Source organism: Ambystoma mexicanum, chromosome 14 (assembly GCF_040938575.1).
Source record: "Ambystoma mexicanum isolate Mex_15411 chromosome 14, UKY_AmexF1_1, whole genome shotgun sequence".
NCBI lineage: Eukaryota > Metazoa > Chordata > Amphibia > Caudata > Ambystomatidae > Ambystoma > Ambystoma mexicanum.
In genome coordinates this window covers 414,230,292-414,254,143 of record NC_090940.1, presented here as the reverse complement: position 1 = coordinate 414,254,143, position 23,852 = coordinate 414,230,292, and the positions used below count along the sequence as shown (strand labels likewise).

Here is a 23,852-nt window from a genome sequence, read left to right as displayed (position 1 = left end):
AAACGTGGGGAAGGGAAGCAGATGGCTTGAATATCCTGACATATAATTTCTTGAACACTTTTCTTTTGCATAAAAATGTTTTCCCCTCCATTAGTATTTACAAGTAGGAATTGGCAATAATTGGCCCTATTATTTTGACGAACCACCACTAGGACTGCGTTATTTGATGGTCGTAGCTTGCTCCCATCTTTGAATTTAGGTTTAGATAGGTGGTTCTTCAACGCCAATTGAAGTTCCATAAACGCCCTTGAACTGTGATCACTTGTGTCTGTCCTACTGCTTGATACTATGCTTTCCTTACAGTATCCAATGAAGAGCTGATCATCCTGGTGAATCTTTGCTATTCGCGAAATATCGAAACTCAGAGCTCTTCTTGGATGAAGCCTGTATAGCCTCTCCTCTAGCTTTCCAGGAGAACATGGTGCAAGAAAATTCACGATACATTTTCAGCCAAGATCTCCGACCACAAACATACCATCAGTAATATGCAAGCACAATTACGTGGGCCCACCATCACCCAAACTATCCATCAGGATGATGCTCATGTGCCTAATGATGTCAGTTTGTTTAACTTTGCCCACTGTTTGAGGATCAAATTCTTAAGGCTATCCTCGCCATGAAATCCATATCCTGCCTCAGCGATAACTGCCCCCCTGACATATTTAAGGGCTCACTTGAATTGTTGGTTCATTGGATGACAAAGCTCAATCGACGAAGGACTGGTTCCATCATTCCTTAAGGAGGCGTGGATCACACCCCTGCTAAAGAAGAGTACTGCTGACCCTCCAGTGGCAAAAAAATATCAGCCCATTACAAATGTCCCTTTTCTTCTTGAAATCATGAGCAAAGTAGCCGACAACCAGCTACATGGACACATTGAAGAGCAAAACATCTTGGCAGTGCATCAATCAGGTTTTGAGCCCAGCATGAGACGGAAAGCGCTGTTCTGTGCCTAAAATCCACTTTGGCCAGCATAGTGGATAGGGGTCATCCCGACCTGCTTATGCTCTTAGATCTCTCTGCAGCCTTCGACCTAGTGGATGACTCCATCCTAGTTGTAAGGCTTAAGGACCCGGCACATTGCTCTGAGTTAGCAACACAATGGCTCTCTTTTGTTTCTGGACCCCAGACCAGAGAGCTAATCTACGGTTCTCCAAACATGCAGTGTTCCCCAGGGCTCATGTAGCTCACCAACTCTGTTTGATATCTACATCAGGCCCCTGCTCCACTCATTGGATGACCTTGGTGTACAGTATACCAATTATGCTGATGACACCCAGGTCGTCCTTGAGCCGAGTGAGAACGACACGCATGTTTCAGCAGCCATAAATAAAATCTACAACGCAGATTAGGCATAGATGGCTGACAACTCGCTTGCCCTGAACAGCGAAAATACTGAGCTCTTGATTGTAGCATCCGACGGGGGTGGGGGGGGGGGAACATCCTTTTATATGCAGGCGCCCATACCTTGGAACACACTATCCGGGCCGATACCGTCGACTAATACACCTGGCCACTTAAAAAAAAAAAAAAATTAAAAAAAAAACTAGTCAAACACTGCCTCTTCAACCAAAACCCAGTTTGAACCCAGAGCTCTCCTGGTTCTACTCCTGGCTGATAACCTTTACGTTTGTCTTTGTCTTGTTTGTTTTGTGTGTGGGCTGAGGCACATGGGCATGCTCCAAGAATTAGGAAGGTGGTAAATAGCACGCCATATGTTGACGATTTAGTCATATATGACCACACATATTTTGGAATGGCTAAGTGTATCACAGCATTATGGAAATACGCTTCATAACATGCACTAACTATAAACATTGGGAAAACAAAGGTAATGCATTTTTCCTGGAAGAAAAGGGCGTACCCCCCAATTAAATTGCCAGGGGTCCCCTAGAATATGTTAATTGCTACAAGTATCTAGAGATTGAGGTCAATGCAGGTAAACGATATACTGAGTTAACGAATGCGAGAAAAAAACGAAGGAAATTGTGCTCATTTCCCTTATTAATAATTTTTGTAAGCAATGGGGAGGGTACTGCCTGAGGGGAACCTTAATATTATATAAATTGTTCTGCACCACTGTGCTGTACGGGTACAAAGCCCTAATGATCGACCCGACTCCGTACCTCCATAATCTTGAAGGTGGCTTAGGGAAAAGAATCCTGGGAGTATCCCAATCGGTACTGATTGAAATATTGCGACAGGAACTGGAATTAATATCTACTGCCAGAATGGCCTGGAAGAGAAAAGGTATACTGTATATTAGAGTGTAAAAAGATCTGCTGTGTCCAATGTTATGAATGTTTGGTGGCATAATGTAGTCAAATCCCAAAGATCCCTATAGGAAGCAGGTAGAAGCAATATATGAAAAGATCGGTTGGTCTCTGGATTTTACGGAGGAAATGAGGACACCAATCAGTAGCTTCTAAAGAATCTTGAATCATGGGATTGGTGTAGTTGTTTATTTGTATAGCGCTTATACACAAGTGAAGTGCTTCAAAGCAGGAAGGGAACAAGGGAATACAGAGTCATTCTTAGGCCTTGAAGTTTAAAAACAATCTTACAAAAAATGAATAGCATACTAGGCCTGATGGCATTACTACTAGTGCAAGTGCATGACAAGAAGGAAGGCGGAGAGGAGATGGAGAAGAACACACAAACCATAAACTACCATACTAGGCCAACAACGGTTCAGATAGTGCAAGTGCATGACAGAGAGTGAGGGGGTGGAGGGGATGAAGGAGAAATAACATACAGAAAGAAAAAGCTACCGTACTAGGCCTGGCGAAGCAGGCCTAGTCCATTCTAGGTAATGTGAGTGCGCAGACAGGAAGTGTAAGGAAGGAGGAGTGGGGGGTGGGAACCAAGTGCGCCCAGTCCAGAAGGCTCCTGGATTAAGTGCAGAAAGGTTACCCTTCTCATGGAACGAATTAAGGAGTGTAGTGGTGAGCAGAGTACAGAGGCGCAGTAGAGTACAGAGGCAAATGCAAGGACTGACGGGGTAGCCTGGGACCTGTGTGCCTCTGGAGGTGCACCAGGCAACGAGTCAGCAGAAACAGAGCAGAGTTAGGGAAGAGAATGAGCAGGGAAGGAGATTAGTAAGTGAGAGGGAGCGAGAAAGCAGAAGAGGAAAGTCTTGAGGAGTTTCCGGAATTTAAGGAGATCAGGCTCAAGACAGAGAGGCAGGTGGGTTGTTGCAGAGGATAAATATCTACCACCAAATCTCTGTTTGGAAAAACAGCTCAACCGCCCAGAGTTGGAAGAGGATGAGTGGAGGGCTCTAGGAGGAAAGTATTTAGGGAGAGAGAGGTGTAGATAGTGCATGCTCTGGTCACAGGAAGCCTTGTGGACTATGCACAGGGTCTTGAACTTGGTCCTTGCAGCCACGGGGAGCCAATGGAGGAATTTCAGCGCCAGAGAGATGCGGTCCCTGGGCTTGAGGCCAAGGATAAGTCTTGCGGTTCTGTTCTGGATGAGCTCTATAAGTCGGAGAGTAAAAGTAGGAAGGTTGAGAAAGCGACTGTTGCAGTAGTCCAAGTGAGAAAAGGTAGAATACCTCTGAGGAGCTGAGGAGTAGTGGGACTTCAGAGAAGTCGGAGTTGTGAGAGGAGAAGAAGAGAGTGGAGTTGAAGATGACCCCCAGATGTTTTGTCTCACTCGTGGGTGAGGGCGCAGGGCCAAGTGAGGCCAGCCAGCGTGAAATTGGGAAAGTTGGAGCAGGGGTCCCAATGAGGACGATCTCTGTCTTGATGGCATTAAGGCAAGATCGTTCGCAGCACACCAAGACTGAATTGCAGACAGACAGTCAGGAATGAGCAAGGAGGAGGATGTTGAGGGTAGCCTGAAAGAGCTGCGAGTCATCTGCAGAACACTGAAAGTTGGTGGTGGACGCAGAGATCCTGTGGGCGAAAGGGGCTATGTAGACATTGAAGAACCAGGGGAATAGGTTAGATCCCTGAGGGACACCACAACTAGAGAGTGATAGCAGAGAGAAAAGACCCAAGTTCCACCTGGGAAGGACGGCCAGAGAGAAAGGAGGCAAGCCATGAAAGGGCCGGATCTGTGATGCCCAGTGTATCACGGAGACAGGAGATCAGGATGTTGTAGTTTACCGTATCGAAAGCAGAAGAGAGGTCAAGAAGAATGAGGACAGAGGGAGAGTTAGAGTCAAGTAGAAATTATGACCACCTGACAACCTTTACATTGTACCAAAACAAATAACTTCTATGTGGCCCGTAAATTCAAACTTCCTCAACCATATTTGGCATGCTGCCTGTTGCCAGCAGCAAGTCACTTTTTGTTATTTGTGTATTGGCCAGGTGCCATTTCTAGTGAATGTTGATGCCCAATTAAGTATACCATCCAATGATCGAATTTGTCAGATGTGTAAAATCAACGGTGTATTTGAAACAGACATGCAGTGATAAGTTGTAAAAGGCCCATTATGTATGTGTCTGTATGAACATTTAGTTCGAACATATGATTACATCAAGTCAGAACAATTTTGGAACACCTGTATTAATACCACAAACATGTCTCTGAATTAAGCACTTTAAATGGTGTGGTGCGCCACATCTTAATGGTTATAGAATTCATACTGAGTATGTGGCTGTGATTAGATGCACAATTTTGTAATGGTTTTATTATATGGATTCGGGTTTTAATCAACTCTTATTTTATAGTTTTTCAATGTCTATTCATATTTACATGAAATTGCATGTGTTAAGTTGAACTAAAACACATAAAAAGAAAACGAAATTTGCCAAGAATCGCTCAATTAGAGAAGGAGTTTGGCTCTGGACTCCTAGTTCAGACAACAATTTAGAAGACCTTTTTTGGGTTAGGGATACAATACTAAACAGTAAACAATCTGGGGTGTAACATGTTCCCCACAATCTTTTGAAGGATGATTTTTCACACAGGTGTATGAATTGAACAATTGGCCCGGCAGTCGGCGGAGTGAGGTAGAGTGTCTGGTGTGCTGGATGGTATGGAACAGATAGCTCCTCACTGAGCATATACTTTTAACGTTCATACAAGAGGATATTGTCCTATTCATCTCCCTAGGATTAATTGTTCTGCTCGGACCATATCCCTGGCTCTGAATTATACTGCTTTAAAATACTCTTTCGGAGCCGGTGATAAAAATTTAAGAAAGGCGCGGCAGCGTGCACAGCAGTCGTCTGAGTGAGGTAAAGTGTCTCGTGTCTCATGGATCGAGGAGAGAGCGAGTACTTCCTTTCCATTTCCCTCTAGTCGGGATAGAACTGTTGAGCATTACTCTATATATATCATGAAGCGTGTCTATTGAAAGAAATATGGTCTCCGTAGCACTATGAATCACGCTAATAAGAGATCAAGGAGCCCTGCACAAGATCGAACTGCTAAAAAGCACATGTATGTACAAAAAAGGCTACAGTGGAGGAACGGCCTGGTCCGCCAATCAAAGCGATAACTATTTTAGAAACGAACCCTTCGGAGACTAACACAGAGCAGCAATCAATTCAGATATATCCCTCGCCAAATGTAGTCGTCAACAGCGCAATCCTCTTCATTCACATTGGATAATAAATAATTGGTTATTAAACATGGTTACTGGTTTAAGAGATTCATTAGGTGGTGGAAATGGTCTCCCGCAAGGCAGACCTAATTAAAACATTATCAATACTAATCTGCCTGCCACGCTGGACTTGACGACAATTGCTTCTCCGTTGGATTCTTCTTTTTCTTCCGATTCTGAATCGGAAATTGACAACATTGCAAAATCCCATAGAGTTTCTATGCCAAATGCTGATGCTACGTACACTAACACCGAGTTAATTATAAAGTTAACTCAATGCATTGCTTGTTCTTACAGCCACAATTGCAAAAGAACAAACCAACTTCAAAACCATACTGAAGAAAATTCTGGATGTAACACTAGCACATTTTTCCACATCAACAGGTGTGGTCACCCATGGACTGGCGAATCCAGACTTCATTAATAGCACTGATCTGGAGATTAGAGCCAGTAAGGAACAACTGTCTAAGGAGGAAACAGACTGACTTGAAAGAGATTCATATCCCTCCACAACTAGCCGCAGTAACAATTACTTCTGATAATCGGTGTCAAACTCACATCAGTGATCTAGAAATCAGTAATGGGAAGAAATCCTACAATAAAAGGGGTAAATGAAAAGAGGCCAAGGCAACAGGAAAAAGACCTCATTTGGCTCAAGGAAAGGTGTCCATACCTGACCCAAAAACGCTGATTGCCAATACTGATGGAACCCTATGCCAAGTCTACTTGCGGGGTCCCATAGACTGTTGGCTTCAACCTCCAACCTCTGCCATGGTGACTCAAATACAAGCAACAGATGACCCCAGCGCTAGAAATCAAGCTACAAACATTCAAACAAACTCTGATTCTACTAAGTGCACGAAGGAAAATGCTGGTGACTTTGTAATATCTGATTTATCATATGATCAAACTTTATATGAAATGGTTTGCGTTACTTGCACTTTGTGAATAACGTAAGAATACAGTTTTAACTATTTATATTTTAGGAAGATATTATAAACTTGATATCTGGATGTAAGTGATGAAATGGTTTTTAACTTTTTTGTAGATGCATCTCCTATGGTTGTATTTTAGCTATGCAATTTAGTAATTTTTATGTGTTCCATGTGTTTCATGGTCATGTTTGTAATGTACATTTTAAAAGCCCCTGCCCAGACAGCAGGTAAGCATGCACCAACATGTGTTTACTCCCTCTGTCCCCGCAGGCCATCCCCACCCCCTCTTGTCCCCCATTGATGTTCTGTGAGCCCCACCCCCTTCGCGCACAGAGGTGTTGCCGTTTTGCTTGATTCTTCTATCCTGCCCCCGCCCCCATTTCCAGCCTACTTCTGCAGGAGTCTGTCCCGATACATTCTGGTTTCACTGTCTTGCGGCCAATGCTCGATTTGACTTTTATGGTCTTTTGATTCATGGTGCGTTACGCTTTCTCAACTCTCATGCTGAACTTCCTTTGCATCTTGTACTCATGGTGGCCTCGAATCATGCTGTTCCCATCTTCATCGTGTATCCAAGCTTGCAACATTATGTGTTAATACTGTTTCTGCGATTGTATTTGCTCTCCCCTCTTGCTTCTCCACTCTTTTTTACTGCTTAATCTCTGTTCTCTCCTCCTCTCCCTTTTCCTATCTCCTCCCCTTACTTTCTTCTATGCACTTACGCTATCAGAATTGTCCCTGGACCTAGTATGATAGCAACCTCGTCTGTCAACTCCCCCTCCCCTTACTTGTTTTTTTTCCTCTCCCACCCCCTCCAGCACCATCTAAAATGTCGTCAGGCCTAGTACAATAGTTGCTTGTTTTGTTTCTCCCCTCCCTTTCTGCACCCCTCTCTCTCACCTTTTTGTTTTTTTCCGATTACCAGGAATGTCATCAGGCCTAGTACGGTAGTCGCCTGTCTGTTTTCATTGCCTTCCCACTCTCCCCCTCCCTTCCTTATCTATGTCTTAGCTCTTGCACTATCTGAAATGTCGTCAGGCCGAGTACGATAGTTAAATTTCACATCCTTAGGTTCACGGCCTGTAAGAATGTCATTGTATTTTCCCTTGTTCCCTCCCTTGCCTTGAAACACATTGTGTATAGGCGCTATATAAATAAACTATCACATCATAATACCCAACAAGGCTTAAGTGTTGCTTCTGATAGCGCCTTTAACAGTTCTTTGACACAAAACAATATTTCTCAAATAGGCAAATGGGTCATTTTAGAAGAAACTAACCCTACAGAGGTTAGTCCATTTCTGAACCGCACCCATTTATTAGACGTATTCAGTAGAATCAGTACTATTGGTGATATTGCTTTCTGAGATATGTTACAAATTGAATTACCTAGAATGGGAAGCCCCAGGAATTGGGCTCTGGTCGAGTTCAGCTCCCCTCTTAGGAATGCACTCCATTTTGAAGAGCTGGGGTATACCCTTACAACACGACGTAGAGAGAAAAATTCAGATCATAACTACGGCGGAGATTGTTTGTATCCTGTAGATTCCTGGGGTGCGGCTTACCCGACCTCGGAACGCTCCACTTTACAAGTTTCACAGCATTGTAAAAGCTCGATATGTCATTGTACAATACGTTTTTCTGGCTCCCGGATAACACCATGGCAACACTAAATGGACAGACTGTCCCAAAAAACATGCTCAATTGGATTTCCTGGAACAGCCGGGGATACGGATCTTTTCTTTATCATCCCACGGTGCAGGAGACATGGTTATGCAACACTTAATATTGTTGGGTATCAGATTTTGGTTATGCCAGCTATTCCCTCTAAGCAGGGACGGCCGAGTGGTGGACTTGCAAATGGGGCCATAACTAGATAATGCAAGCCTGAAAGCCCCTGCGGCTCACCCTGTGTCTTAACAGCAATGTTCCATGCCTCACATCAATCTGCAGTATGAGTATTAATACTCAATATTTGTGATCCCTCTTCAGACGCTAACTATGAAAATTCAAGAGACAGTAGCTGAAACTATTGCTGCCTGGTATGACGAATTTTCTAATGGTCACATATTGCTAGCTGGGGACTTCAATGCAAAGTACTTGCACTTTAACTGCAGTGATATGAGTAGAGGGAATCACAGTTCATTAACACCAATTAGTTGAAACATTTTCCCTTTTATATGACAAATGGGGACCAAAACAGTATCACATATACTTAGTCAAATTATTTGTATACTTCCCGTATTGATTAGGTCTGTACCAATGCAGCCCTGTTTGATGACTTTAGTTTGGTCACCATTAACTTCAAAGAATCTAGTGATCATGCGCTGTTAAGCTGGTCAGTCAAATAGTATGCTGTAAGAATGGTGAACACAATCTTACAATTGACATTAATATACAGGGCTCACGCATAATGTGGTCAGGTTTAAAATCAATGCTGTAACCAATTTCCTTATAACAAATCAGTCTCAGATTTAATCTAGGATGACACAAGAAAGTAGCACTCTTGATACATTATTTGCCAATATTGCTCCTTTAGTACAATGGGGAAGAAACAACCCAATCGATCAGGGCAGTCTTACAGACCTTTGTTTGATGGTGTGAGTCATCAAAATAAAAACAGGATTGCAGAAAATTGAGGGCAGAAATTAGAAGAAACTATGTTATATCCAAACAAGAAAAGGAGAGCCAAATTTTTTATTTGAAGACGAGGTACAGAAATGTGCTACGTCAACAGAAACACTTGGCCAATAATGTAAATTGGCGGGCCTTTTAACATCAAATGATAATCATAAATGCTGGGCTTGTTACAACACATTTTTATCTCCCTCGACTGCCAAGGAACTAAATCCTATCACAGAGGCCTCCTGGTGCGATTTTGTTGATGAATTATACTAGGATACTAAAGCTCCCGTCAACTGGATTACACAAGGTACATGGGAGAGAACCTTTTTTGGGTCTTGATGGTGAAGATTTGGTGACCATCATTAATTAAGTAAAACCTTCCCGTGCCACAGGGCCGGATGGTATCCCTAATTTTCTTTTCAAATCTAATGGCCAGTGTTGGGCAAAGATTCTGTATAATGTACTAGAGATGTTAAAATAACTGGAGTGCTTCATGAGAGTTATTTAAAACCAATACTGATCCTGCAAATTATAGACTTCTAGCAATGATAGATACTTCATAAAAAAAATGTGCGTCTATATTGCTGAAAAAGCTAACTTTGCAGGCGAAGGAAAGGAAGCCGATGCATCCCTTCCAGAAGGGTTTTAGAAAAAAACACTCTACCCATTCCAACTTGTGTGCCATGCAGCATTTGACGGCAGACATATCTGGAGGTCATAAACTATACTTTTCCTATATAAATTATAGCAAAGCTTTCGATTTAGTTTCCAGAACTTTGTTCTGAGAAAAGCTGGTGAAATGGGACAGTCCCAGTTATTATATTTTATTAAAGCTCTTCACAGGAATACGACAGTAACAGTGCGACTGACCTCTCATGGGGAATTTGTGGGTTATAGGACTACAAATTGCAGCCGTAAACAGGGCTGCCTATTGACACCCAGCTGTACAACTTCTAAGCCTAGGATGCAAAGACCCGAAACAACAGACTCTCGAACATTTACTGCAAGACTGCCAAGGAACCTGGAATGCAGGCAAAGACATCTGGGTCGATTTATTTCAACAACTGACTATGAAGAGGGTTTATCTTCAAAGATGTTTTGGAATAGATTGATTACTGGACAGGAAACTGCTCTGACAATTAATGTCGCGAGAGTTCTTCAAGAGACCGAGTTCATTCCAGCAAAATACTGCTAAAAATGCTATTTAATATCTATACCTGATTTTATCTTTTTTAGTACTGGTCTTTATTCTTTTTTTTTTTTTAATGTTCCTCTTTCCTTCAAAATGTAGAAAGGGAGAAATGTAATTGTGAAAAATCAAATTTGGTTATAACACAAATGAAAAAATAAAATAAAAATGTATGTAGCGGATTCGGCGAGTCATCTTAACGCTGTTAGAAATGTTCCCCAGAAAATGTACGATAGGCCAGTCTTTGGGCTGGCCTATACTGATGACACTATGCTGCTGGAGAAAAAAAACCTATACAGGCCTCCAACAATTCATTGCGGCTCTTCGCACTTATGCACAGATCGTTAACATCTCTAAGACCAAGATAATGTGCTTTGGTGATACCAATAAATGCAAAAGGGAAACAACACTTCATTTCGGATATGATAGACGACAAAGGAATATGTCTATTTGGGTTTCCCTATTCGAGTTGAACCTGCAAATAGTCAAGGAGGGGGGCACAATATAGCTGCATTGCTGGAAATCTATAGAGTCAGCATCATTCTGTGTATATTGTACAGACGGTCTGTTTTTGGGTATAAGCATGTCCAATGGTTAAGGAAAATTGAGGGAAGAAGTCTGCGTTCGATTATAAACCTGCCGCAATCAGTCCCGTTAGAAGCTCTGAGAAAGGAGTATGGCCTTCTCTCATTGAAATCTTTGTGGCTAGTTATACAAACTTTGTTATATCTGAAGATACTGTTTGCTTCAGAGACTTAAAATGAACTAATGATGTTAATTGGCAAAAGTTATGAGAGGGTTGAAAAGAAACCGAATTCTCTCAGAACTGCGACTACGATCAACTGATAACAACGTTCTTGCTAAATTGGACTTAAGCAATGATGCAATGTCCTTACCTAGCCTGGAAATTAGAAGAAAAAAAAAAGAGCAAAACCAGGGAATGGGACATATCTAATATCGAGAAATTGTCAAACAAGAAAAAGATATAGAGAATGTGCTACTCAAGAATATCCCTCGAACCTACCTAATCAAATTTTGCTTTGCAGATGTTCAATGTTTTATTCTATATTTAAAATGATATATACTCCCTGCGGGAGAATAAGGGACCAATTGGTGGAATACCTTTTGATCAGCTTATCTGTCAATTCAGTAGTCAGGGCATTAAAACAAGTCGCCATATTTTAACGATCTGTCGGTTCTCTAGTACGCCATATTGATAATATCTGAACAGACCAATTTTGGAGTACACTAAACGATATACTGCTGAATCAGTGCTAACAACTTCACCAGCACACAATTTGGAAAATAGTCTCAAACTTATGAAACATTGATAAGTATGTCTAGTATTTTATGAAGGTTAAAGCGTAAACTGTGATACATCACGTGTTGAGAACTTTTATAGGTTTAGTATTTTGTGATGGTCAAATAGCATTAGAATTTTTTTCAAATTATATATTATTGGATATTTGTATTGATGAATTTATCTATCATTTTGTTTGATGCATAAGGCTTGTTTAATAGCCAAATAGTAACAAATAAATAGAATTGAACAAGGTTAGGCATGTGGTAGAGAAGTACATGTTCAGTTGTAGTATACTTGCTATACTTGCTGAAGAATCTTTATTGTCCCATTAGTTGAGATTTCAGTGCTTTTGGATCACTAGTTCACACTGCTGAGGCATTGACGAAACGTGGATGTGCGCTTTTTTAGGGGAGGATTGCACATATTAAAAATAAAGACCATTACCTAATATAGAAATGTAAAAACCTTTCCCGAGATATATACATGTATCAGAAAGGGGGTGAGGGGCGCATTCTGGGTTCACAGCTAGGTGCACCTTTCCACAGTCCAGTAGATCTTCTCCTCCTAGCGCTTTCTCGCCTCTTGCAATCATCAGGGAGGCAGTCTGTTCAGGTGTTGATGGTTAATACCCATGATGGCCTCAGGGAATTCTGGTTGTTGTAGTCAATTCAAGTAGCCAGGAACTGTGGAAAGGTACACCTAGCTGGGAACCAGAGTGCACCCCTCACCCCCTTTCTATCAAATGTTTTTGGGAGTCCCGGGCTCCAGAGGTGGCGGCACCGGGGTGACATGCCCCAATAAGGAGAGCCACACTGTTGGTTTTCCACCCCTCCCTCCAATTGGGGATTTACACTGTGTAATTGGAGGGGGAGTTGGTTCCTGGCTACTTGAATTGACTACAGCAACCAGAATTCCCTGAGGCCATCATTGGTATCAACCATTAACACCTCAACAGACTGCCTCCCTGATGATTGCAAGAGGCAAGATAGCTCTAGGAGGAGAAGATCTACTGGACTGTGGAAAGGTACATCTAACTGGGAACCAGAGTGCGCCCCTCACCCCCTTTCTATTTGTATATATGAAAAAAAGAAAAACACATGCTGTAGTGAAGTTGTAACACTGCAAAAAAGAAATAAAAAAAAAATAAATAAATAAAAACACACACTGCATGTATACAAAAGAATCCCAAGCACACACACGACCTGCTACTGTCAAAACATATTCTTTAATTTAGATAAGTGCAGTGCATCATAACAAAAATGAACAGGATAACATGTTCATCTAAATGGTGACCAAATGAAAAAAAAAAAGACACTCACTGGTATCGTTTTATTGACTATCTGTTCCTTATTTGGGACAGTACTCAAGTGGAACTTAATCAATATGTTGGAATTCTCAACAACAATACTCTCAATCTTGAATTAACAACTGTTTGTAGTAAACATGAACTGGTGTTTCTTGATGTGAAATTTCAGACTGAGAACAATGAACTCACATCCAAATTATATAGGAAAGTAACAAGTTCAAATTCGACTCTCCATGCCAAAAGCCACCACCCCAGAGCGTTAATAGAATCTATCCCGTATGGAGAATTTCTAAAAGAGCATGTAGCAACAATACAGACTATAAAACTGAAGCAAGACACATTGGACACAGATTCATTAAAAGTGGCTATAGCAAGAATACCATCTCAGAGTGTTATGGTAAAGCAGAGAAAATCACTAGACAAAATCTTTTCTCTAGCAAAAACAAATCTATGGCTGAGAAAATTAGATTTATTATAGGCTTTAATTATCAGGCCAGGGAAATTAAATCCATCATGAAAAAGCATTGGGAGGTGTTGCTTGTGGACTCTGATCTGAAGCAGGTGTTGGATGAGAGTCCCAATATAACTTATCGGAGAACTCCCACCGTGAAAACGATGCTATCTCCTAGCATGGTAGTAACGAAAACTTCCAACACCTCGAGTCTATGGAAGGAGAATCCTAATGCATATGAAGTTGCACATTTAAAAAAAAAAAACAGCAAGAACTCGTTTGTCAGCAGCAATGATCTAAAATGGAAATTCAAACACAGAATCACATGTCTCACGAAATGTGTAGTGTATGCCATAACATGTACATGTGGTTTACACTACATTGGCTCAACTATAGGTCCCTTGAAATTACGTCTATTACAACATTACATAGCCATCAAAAATGGTGATATCACATATCCTCTCACGTGTCACTTCCAAGAGAAACATAATGGAGATGTGAGGAATATGTAATTTGTGGGGTTGGCACTTGTACCTCAAAACAAAAGATTGGGCAATTGCGAATTAAAGTTGTGACAATTAGAGGCTTCTCTAATATGTAAATTTGACACACTAAAACCGAAGGGACTTAATATTGATGCTGAGATGCATGTGTTTTTGCAAATCTAGAACTGTTTCTTTTGTGATCTGAAATTAGATATGTTTATAGTCTCTCTCAACAACCTGTCCAATCAATGTGGGCTCATTTGGAACAACTCATTGGTTTTGTTCCACTAATATGAGCTTTTTTGGGACAACTCGGGTAGTTTTTCTCATGAGTTGAATAGAGGTCTGGAATGCTTAGCTAGATTATAGTGGAGATGCACTTGCACTTTACCTTTGGGAAAGTTATGAAATTGTTATCAAGGCAATGGACCATAAATACATTGTATGTCCCTCTATTTTCCTTTAGCACTAGCACTTTAGCCCTTATGCACATCAAAAGGGCGTTTGGCACTTTACATCTTTAATAGGGTAGATAGTATCAACTGCTGCTTATGTCTCTTGTCTAATGATGGGTACACTTTTAGTGATCTGTTTTAATATCAGGCCAATAGTTGTGCCAACACTAGTTATTTTGGTCAAATCGCATGTGTGATTTTAGTATTAGCTTCATTACTTGCACATTATTTGTGAATAGCAGTACCATCTCTGGCACTAATCCAGAGATCCTACATTAGTTGCTTGTCTCTTTGGCTTATAACACACACCGCTTAGGGGAGTATGACCGCATGTTGTTATTGATCAACAACGCGTGGTCATAATTATTTAAATTGGGACACATTTGTGTATTTTTATATGCACCTAATTAATTGAAAGATTTTTTTTTTTTTTTAAGGTGGCATGTTGGAGCGGTTTAAACCTTATGGCCCCACCATGTAGAGGTCAATCAACAGACATACTAATGTCTCAAAGTATTTTACTTTCAGTTGTATTCGCTAGCATTGATACCTAGAGCCTTTCCAATATGGAGGCTCTTTTTTCGATACGATTGCTCTCTTAGTTGCAATCACATGACTGCTGTGTACGTGATGAGGGGGAGGAATAGACCGCTCTAGCCATGCCTTTTAACACAGGCGGACGCGTGCCTTTTCCACCCTTATGGGTGAGCGTGTTTTTACCATTTGGTCGCCATTTAGATGAACATGTTATCATGTTAATTTTTGTTATGATGCACTGCACTTATGTAAATTAAAGAATATGTTTTAACAGTAGCAGGTCGGGTGTGCTTGGGATTCTTTTATATACATGCAATGTGTGTGGTTTTTTTTGCAATGTTACAACTTCACTACAGCATGTGTTTTTGATATCTTTAATGAATTTGGCTAAATTCACATGCTTAAGCACCAGCTACGTGTTTAGCCAGAGCGCTATTTTTAGCTAAATATATATATTTTCTTTTTTTTTTTTTTTAATACACATATTGTTTTACCCTCCTTAAACTCAAGACAGTGAGTTTTTTTCTAGGGGCATGTGTGCTTTAACTGTTTTAACATTACCATGTTTGAAAACTGGAATTTTAAAAATTAATGAGAAAATGTTCTCACGGCCGTGATAGATAGAGCATGCATGTATCTGATCTGGGAGGCAGGGTGTGGCAAAATATCCTTTCACCTAAGGCAGAAACACCCCTTTCACCACCACTGTGCCAGTGAGTATGCTCCCATTCACCCAACTCTGATGAATGTGGAGTGAGGGGCTTCATGTTCATACATTTCAGTGAATCAAAGTTTCATTAATACATTTAATGTTCAAGTGTAGCGGACTGGGAGAAAGAGGGAGTTGTGGACGTACAATGGGTTAAATCACAATGGTCTCAGTCAGGTTTGTGCTCGTTTGTTGAGGGGATAGAGTGGGGTAGAGGGAGACAGCTAAAAAATGGAAATGCAACTTGGAAGGAATGGGTACTCTCCCTTTCCATGCTCATGATTTCTTTTTACGGTCATCATTCTACTCGGTCCTCTGTAGTCACTTTATCCTCTCTACACCTGCTGCTTTGCTTACTTCCTCGCATGGCTTCCCCCTCTTGTTTTTTCTTCCACCTGCTTTTACCCATTACATCTTTCTTCATCTCGCAACCTTCGCTCATTGCTTCAGTCCACTTCTCTTCTTTGCTCTTGTCCCATGTGATCTTACACTCTTAAAACTCCCTCCACTCAAATGTTTGTTATCATCCCCTCTCTTGTCTGCCTCCTTTTTCAGCACAGTCTCATGAACTGCCATTTGAGTCCAAGCTTGGCACATGATAGAAGCAACTGGATTGATTATGCTGTGCTTCACCTATTGGGAAGATATCATGCTTACAGAGAACTAAGTGGCCTTTCAGAGGCATTTGAGGCTACTCTTGATATGTGATTGATAGCAATTACAAACTATGAATAAAAGGCATTCACTGACCACTGTACAGCCTTACTGGGGTATTTGAGACTGAACTTCACCTATGATATATAGATGGATGGTGTGGATAGATAGATGAATGGATAGATCGTTGGAGTAGATGGAATGGATGGAGCAGACAGAGCGGGTGAAGTGGATGGAACAGACAGTGGATGGTGGAGTCGACGGAAGCGGATAGAACTAATGACGGAGTGGATATAGTAGATGGAACGGATGATGTGGAAGGAACGGATGAGATGGATGGAACGGAGGAAGTAGATGGAACAGATGAAGCGAATGTAACGACTGCTGTACCTGTATCCCCATGTCACCCTATCCATAATGTTGCTTTATATACGTATGCCGCTACGTACGCCCCATGTCCTGCTCTCATGCCTGGACGCAAGCGCTTCACTGATAAACCACCATATCACACTACTACGCTTACCCTCTCCTATACACCATCATTCAATTAGCATAGCTGTGTTCTATGACACATTCGGCCTAGCTGTTCTCATACTAACATGACCCCACGAACACCTCATCATCCGAATAAAACACAGCTAGCTGAGCACATTTCGGCTAGCTTAGGTGTCTCCTCAGGCCTAACGCAGCAAGAACTCAGTCTGAGTGTACACCCTCCAGACTGAACACATCCAACTGATTTCCTCAGCACCACACCTACCGCTGTGAAGCAGCTATCATGCAACAACCACACCAGCTGCACACATCTGGTGCGCCTGCGCACCATACCACATTCTCTCTCTACTGACCTGAACTGCGGTTCCCGAGGGCGTTCAACCTACCAGCGCTTTAAGGTCATACCAATGATACATAAGGCGCTATATAAATGCCAAGTAACATAACATATGATGCCAGCAGTTAGAGATATGAGGCTCTCCACTACATATGGTAACCATACCAGGTGTATGAGACATCAAAGGACTTTGATAGCATTACTGGGCATAGAAGGCTGCACTTGGCATGTGATATAAGTAACTGGAAATGTACAATTGCAACGTATATATTCTAACTATACCTTGGCTGTAAGACTAGAACCGACATAAAATGTAAGTATTGCATAAAGAGTCTACATTTGGCACATTGTATTATTGGAGCATCTGAAAATGTGGGGCTTTACGGATCATAATATGACTATGCCTGACATATGCAGCTACAGCTGGTATAAAAAGGAAGGCCTTACAAGGCTGTAGCGGCATTTGTATGGCAGTACCTCTAGCCATGTTGGTACTGTTGGGCACACCGCAGTCATATCATGACTCCATCCATGGCATATGAAGGCTGCAACCCTTGTTAAAATGTGGTTGGTATCTAAAATAGCTGTGTATGCTTTAGAACCCATTAGGTATTTCATGAATTGTATGTTTTAACACACCTGTGAATTATGTATGGCATTTTGGTGACTTCAAGCCCTTAGATTTGTATCCCCTTTCACCAATAACCAAACCCAGTCCCCATCACTTTCAGATCGGCCCAAGTGATTTGAGAGCTAACAAATGGCAGAGCACAGAATAAAACCCAACATCATGACATCATTTTGTGAGCATTATATAGGTCGGTCCCATCATGCTTTAAATGTCTTCTAGAAGTTCCCCATTATTATGTTATGCACATCCAAAAAACACAGTTACTGCACAAAGAAATACCTCTATAGCACCAATACGTGTGTGTGTCAAAAGTATCCGCCGGTATCTGTTGGTGTTAACCATGGTCTTCTGAACAGGGGCAACGCAGCTGAACCAGGGTCCAAGCACCAGCTGGGAAACCCAATCTGCTGCATGCCCGGTCACAATGTTGATACATTTTCAATGCCACTTTCCTAAAATCTGGGTACCCGCAACCACTCAGAAAGGGATAGAAGGTGCACACTCACAGATTTATGAATTTGGGGTTACAGACTTTGAGAGAAAAAGTAACAACAACTTATGGGTGCGGGGGAGGAAAAGTGGCCCTGGCACAGGGCTAACTAGATATACAAAGAGAGAGAAAAGAGGATCCAAACTGGAACCCTCCCGTCCCCCCCACACCGTAATGATGCGTCAGTACGACGCCTTGATATCAATTCAAGAAGATTATAGTGTTAGTACACCTTGCACACATTTCAACGAGAGAACAGGTTTAACTGAAGTTAATGATGCAATCCATTCTTTGAATGTAGAAAACAAGTATTATTTATTCCAAACGCAAAAGCCAGAGAAAATTCAGTTCATTGAGGACGGCTGATGCATTTCGAGAAGTATATTCTCTTCTTCATGAGCCAGAGATCATGTACAAGAACTGGATGTAAAGAATGTAGAGAAAATAAAGAAAAGAACAATCAGGATACTGTTGCTACCAAATCAATTCCACAACCTATCTAGTATTTATCCTCATACATTCGAATTCTACCAGTAGGATGACACGTTCAGTGTCAATAATTATATTGATAAGAAAAATCGTATTTAGGATAAAATCACACTGTTTTAGATTGAGCCTTGAATTGATATCAAGGCGTCGTACTGGTGCATCATTACGGTGTGCAGGGGACGGGAGGGTTCCAGTTTGGATCCTCTTTTCTCTACCCGCAACCACTCCCCTGGGAAATTCATAAGTTGGGTCCCTTGCTTCTAAACTACAAGCAGGAGGGAGCTAAATAACACACAAGTTTAATTGAAGGTATGCAAAATATAACTTGAATGAAGACCATTGGTAAACAAAAGCTAAGGACTGTGAAAACCGACACTCAAAAGGCATGAAGTCGTCTAGTTATCCTAATAATAACAACCCGAACAACACGCAAAAGAAAGCGGTCGTGAAAATGATAAGAGATATTCTACTGGCGAAATGATCAACCTTGGCTCCGGGAGATTCATGTTCTATCCCTTGCTTGCATACTTGCTAAAACGAGCAACTGTGAATCCAGGTGAGCCAGTTCAAACCCTAACTTTCTCACTAGCCCATTTCTTGTTAAATATGTAACCGTGGTCCAAAAACCCCAGCTTCTAACATTGGGGTTTCTACATTGTGTGATCTCGGCCAAATGACTTATTCTGTCACCGAGCCTTTATCACAGAGAGAGGGGTGCCGTTAAATGTGGGGAAAGCAGGGCTCAAGTCAAGGGTACACACACGGGGACGGAGTCCCCCCACTTTATTCAGAGGGTGGACTCAGTTCCCCCCCAGCTAAAGAGAAACATTGGATGTCCTCTTCGAATTTATGAATTAAAGCTGACCTTAGGGATCAAACCACAGTCGTCATGTGTGTAGGCCGGACACTTCACCATTGCAGTTTATAAAAATAAGAAACAACTAAAAGGTGAAATATCCCATTTCGGTACTGCAAGTCCCTGGAAAAACATTTATATTGGTTCTTGGAGTTTAAAACATGCACACATTTTAACGTTTTCAAAAAACACTATTAGAAGAAAATATCCTGTCTTGGTTTTGTGTGTGTGTTGATTTTATGAAAGGCAAATGCCATTCATCCTGTTCAAATTTGACTGTTACACACAGTTTGCCCAAAACGGCCATTATTTCAACGTTTCATTTGTGAGAAGTACAATTCTGAAATGGACACAAATATAGTAATCATAGGGAATACAGGCTAACGTTCATTCTTACCCTCTATGTGCTCTCGTTGGGCCAGATAAGAATCATAAACTTCCTGGTCGACGTAGTTAAGAAAGCCCTCCTTTCTGGCGAACTTGCACACAAACGCCTGCCCGTAGAGGCAATTGATAAGAAAGCAGGACTTGATGACGTCCTCGCCGTCGCCGGCCTCCTCCGCGCCGTCCTGCTGCACCAAGGCCAGGTTGCAGCCGGGGGTCTTGCAACACTGCCGCACGCAGTCTCGCCCCCGGAGCAGACTAGGGTAGGAGGAAAGGTAGGTGGTCCCGTTCTGCACGGAGTCGTCCAGGTCCAGGGCGAAGCCCGAGATGCCCTTGGTGAACTTGGTCAGGCAGTTTTCCCCAAAGGATTCCTCCTGCGCACCGGCTGGGAGGGCGAAGGAGACTACGGCGAGAAGCAGAGAGAAGACGGCAGCGAGAGGGCACAGGGCCGCCATGGTGCGCCGATGGATGTGTCGTCGGAGCGTAGCGCACAGCTTTCAGGAACACAGGAAGCGTTCGCCCTCTGGTAAATGATGTGCTGACGCAGGTATAAATCGATGTTCACTGGTACTCTGTTTACGTCATTACTTCACTCCCCAGAACGCCGACTGCTATTATCCGGTCTGGTACTTTTATATTACCTGTAACCAAATTTTCGTCGCTTTCTGCCAAACGTACATCTGCTTGGAAATCGCAGCGACTATAAATGACTTTTTTTATCCCCAGATTGGAGGGTTTCAGGCGAAACCGCGCCGGGTGTTTCCCCAGTCCTGCCGTTCTGTGTGATCAGATCACCTGTGACCCCTCCCCTTCAGGTGTCTATAGCGGAGAGGCAGGAAGTGAAACCCAACTCCTTGGAGGACATCGGCGCACACAGGAGAATCACGATGTGTCACGGAAAGGGGCGGCTCCTCCTGGCACAACTAGGACACAGCACATCTTCTGGGGAAGTGAAAAAAACAACACGGCCCGTTTTGTGGATGCGGGTTGTGTGGTGTGAACAGGGCGGAACCAGCCTTAAAATTTGGAGGAGGGGGGGGGCACAGGATGGCAGTTTGAAAGCTGTTAGTGAGAAGTGACCTTAAACCTATTGCAAGGTAAGAGATGAAGAAAAGTCCATTAGATGCCAAGCCACCAAGTTTGCACAGGAGCATTTTCAAACACATTTTTATAATGTCTTTGCCCATCATATGATATAAGTAATTTATAACGCGTCTGTACACAAGTGTTTCTAGGTGTGACAAGGAGGGGGAAACAGGAGGAGGACAAACAGCAATCTTACTAGGCCTTGTGTCATTCAGATCGCACAAGTGCAGGGAAGAGGGGAGTGGAGAAGTGCAGGTGAATCAATAAGTGCTGCCAGAGGGTGGCTCTTAAGTGCTAAGAGAAGGGACTGTAGAGTTACAGATACAAACCCTTAAGTCAGAGGTCTTCAAACTGTGCGGGCGCGGCCGCATGGGGAGGGGGGAAGGAGGGGGGAAGGGGCGCCAGAGCCAAGCATGAAATGTAAACCTTTTTTTTTTTTTATAGATTGGAGAAAATGGGAAGGGGCAGTTTACATGGTCAGACTGGACCATAAACCGGTCATAGGCACCAATGAAAAAATGGCCAGCAGTTGCAAATGGATATTCAGTCCTTTAGTCACAGACTGTTTGAATAGTACCCAAGGGGTTGTTTTTGTTCAAATGTAAACAAATGGTGATATTTAAAGAATATTTATTCAGCAACAATGGTCAAATCTACTAGCTGCATAGTGAAGTAACTCCTCAAATTGGCCCACATTGGCCAAAAAAGTGGCCAATTTTGACTGGCCTACACTAGCATTTTGCATTTTTGGTACGGTCATTGCCCTTTTGCCCTATAGGCCAGTCCAAGCATGCCGCCTCATCCATAATGGGTGAGGGGGCGTCCACCCACTGGCCACCTCAACCATTATGGAGTAGCCAAGGAGCCAGCCCAGTGAAACACTGAGCACTCCTTCAGCTGCTTTTTCCAGCTGAGGGAGTGCTCCTGGGCTGACTGAACTGTCAAAGGGAAACACTGTTTGGCTTTGACAGTTCATTTCCCCAGCCGCACATGATCACTGAGCCATGCAACGCTGGGGGTGTTTTGCTTCGCCAGCCTTGCATAGCTCATTGGAATTGTTGCCTGGGGCACTGCATGTATGTATGTGTGAGGGGGTGCTCCTGCGCCTCCTCGCACATACGGGCAGAGCAACCTGGAGCGGGGCATTTTAGCAACCACGCGCAGGCCCCTGTAGAAGGTACGTTTATGATGATTTCTTTTTTATTTAAATGTGTATGGATGAGTGTATGCCAGGCCAAAAAAGTTTGAAGACCACTGCCTTAAGTGCTGAGGGAGCCCAGAGGCAGTGTGAGGGCAATTGTACATGCAGGAGTCTGGGCTCGAGTTCAGGGGTGGGCGGGTGGCCAGGTGACCAGTGTGCGGTGCTATCAGGGACATAAGCAGGGGTGAGGAAGAGATAAAGCAGAAGTGAAAAGGAAGGTCTTGAGTTTCTTCCGGAACAGAGGTCGTTCTGCTTAAGTTTGAGAGAGGCAGGGAGGCTGTTCCAGAGGCCCCAGCCGAGGAAAGAGATCTGCCCCCCCTTCTCTGTTTGGAAAAGCGTCTGACCATGAGAGCATTGGAGCGTAGAGCTCGAGAAGGAAGATGTTTAGGAAGACAAAGTTGGAGGTAGTGCGGTCCCAAGCTGCAGAAAGCCTTGTGATCCTTGCAGCCACAGGGAGCCAGTGCAGAGATTTCAGAGCTGGAGAGATAAGATCCCTGGGCTTGAGGCCAAGGACAAGTCTTGAGGACCTGTTCTGGATGAGTTGTAAAGGTCGAAGAGTAGAGACAAGCAGATTTATAAAGAGGCTAGTCCAGCCTGGAGAGGACTAGGACTCTAGAGACAGTGAGCTTCTGGGGGAAAGTGATAAAAGGTAGAATACCTCTGAGGAGGTGCAGCTGAAAGTGTGACTTCTTAGAGACTTCGTAGATGTGAAGAGAAAAGGAGAGGATGGAGCTGAAGATGACACCAAGGTTCTTAGCCTCACAGGAAGGAGCAGGAAGAGGGCCCAGGGTGGGCGGCCAGAGAGAGAGAAAAGGAGGGAGAAGGTGTCCCGATGAGGCGGATCTTGGTCTTAATGGCATTAAAGCAAATATCATTGGCAGCACACCATTTCCGAATTGTGGCCAGACAATCTGGTATGAGAGAACGAGCAGAGGTGGCAGAGGGGAGCCTGAAGGAGAGCTGGGTGTCATCTGCACAACACTGAAAGTTGGAACAGAATATAGCGATGCAGTGGGCCAGAGTTGCCAGGTAGTGGTTGAATAGTCAGGGAGAAAGGTTACCCTGGGGAACACCGCAAGTATGGTGAGAGATAGAAGAGCGGAAAGACCCCAGTTGGACCTGGGAGGGTCGGTTAGTGAGAAAGGAGGTCAACCAGGTCAGGGCCTGACCAGTGATACCCAGGTTGTCATGGAGGCGATTGAACAGGATGCCATGGTTGATAGTGTCAAAAGCAGAGGATAGATCGAGGAGAATGAGGATAGAAGGAAGATTAGAGTCAAGATTAGAGAGCAAGTCTTCACAGGTGTTCAGGAGAGCAGTTTCTGTGCTTCTGGCAGCTCTGAAGCCAGACTGGTGGTCATGGAGACAACTAACCGATTCAGTATGCAGATTATGGAGATCGAGCGATAGTTAGCCGCAGAGGAAGGATTGGCAGAGGGCTTCTTAAGAAGGGGGTGCACATGGGAGTGCTTAAGGGGGCAGGAAAAGGTTCCAGTGGCAAAAGAGTGGTTGCAGAAATCAGGCAAGGCTGGGACCAGGGTGTCAATGTGGTCCTTGATGGTTCTGGATGAGCAGAGGAGAACCTGCTTTGACAAGACTTTCATAGATCAGACTTGTCTAGAAACATTGTCGGGGTGAACAGGGGAAAAGAGGAGAAAGGAGTAGGGGAAGTGGC

The 23,852-nt window shown here is 43.0% G+C and overlaps 1 protein-coding gene across 1 annotated transcript in view; it reads right to left on the bottom strand.

Moving 5' to 3' along the window:
- Positions 1–20,731, bottom strand: part of SPINT1 (serine peptidase inhibitor, Kunitz type 1) — a 716,287-nt gene extending 695,556 nt beyond the window's left edge. Inside the window, exon 1 of the mRNA XM_069637577.1 lies at positions 19,904–20,731. Coding sequence (XP_069493678.1) covers positions 19,904–20,345 — 442 coding nt within the window. The 5' untranslated portion in view covers positions 20,346–20,731. The remainder of the gene's footprint in view (positions 1–19,903) is intronic.
- Between the last annotated feature and the right edge of the window lie 3,121 nt (positions 20,732–23,852).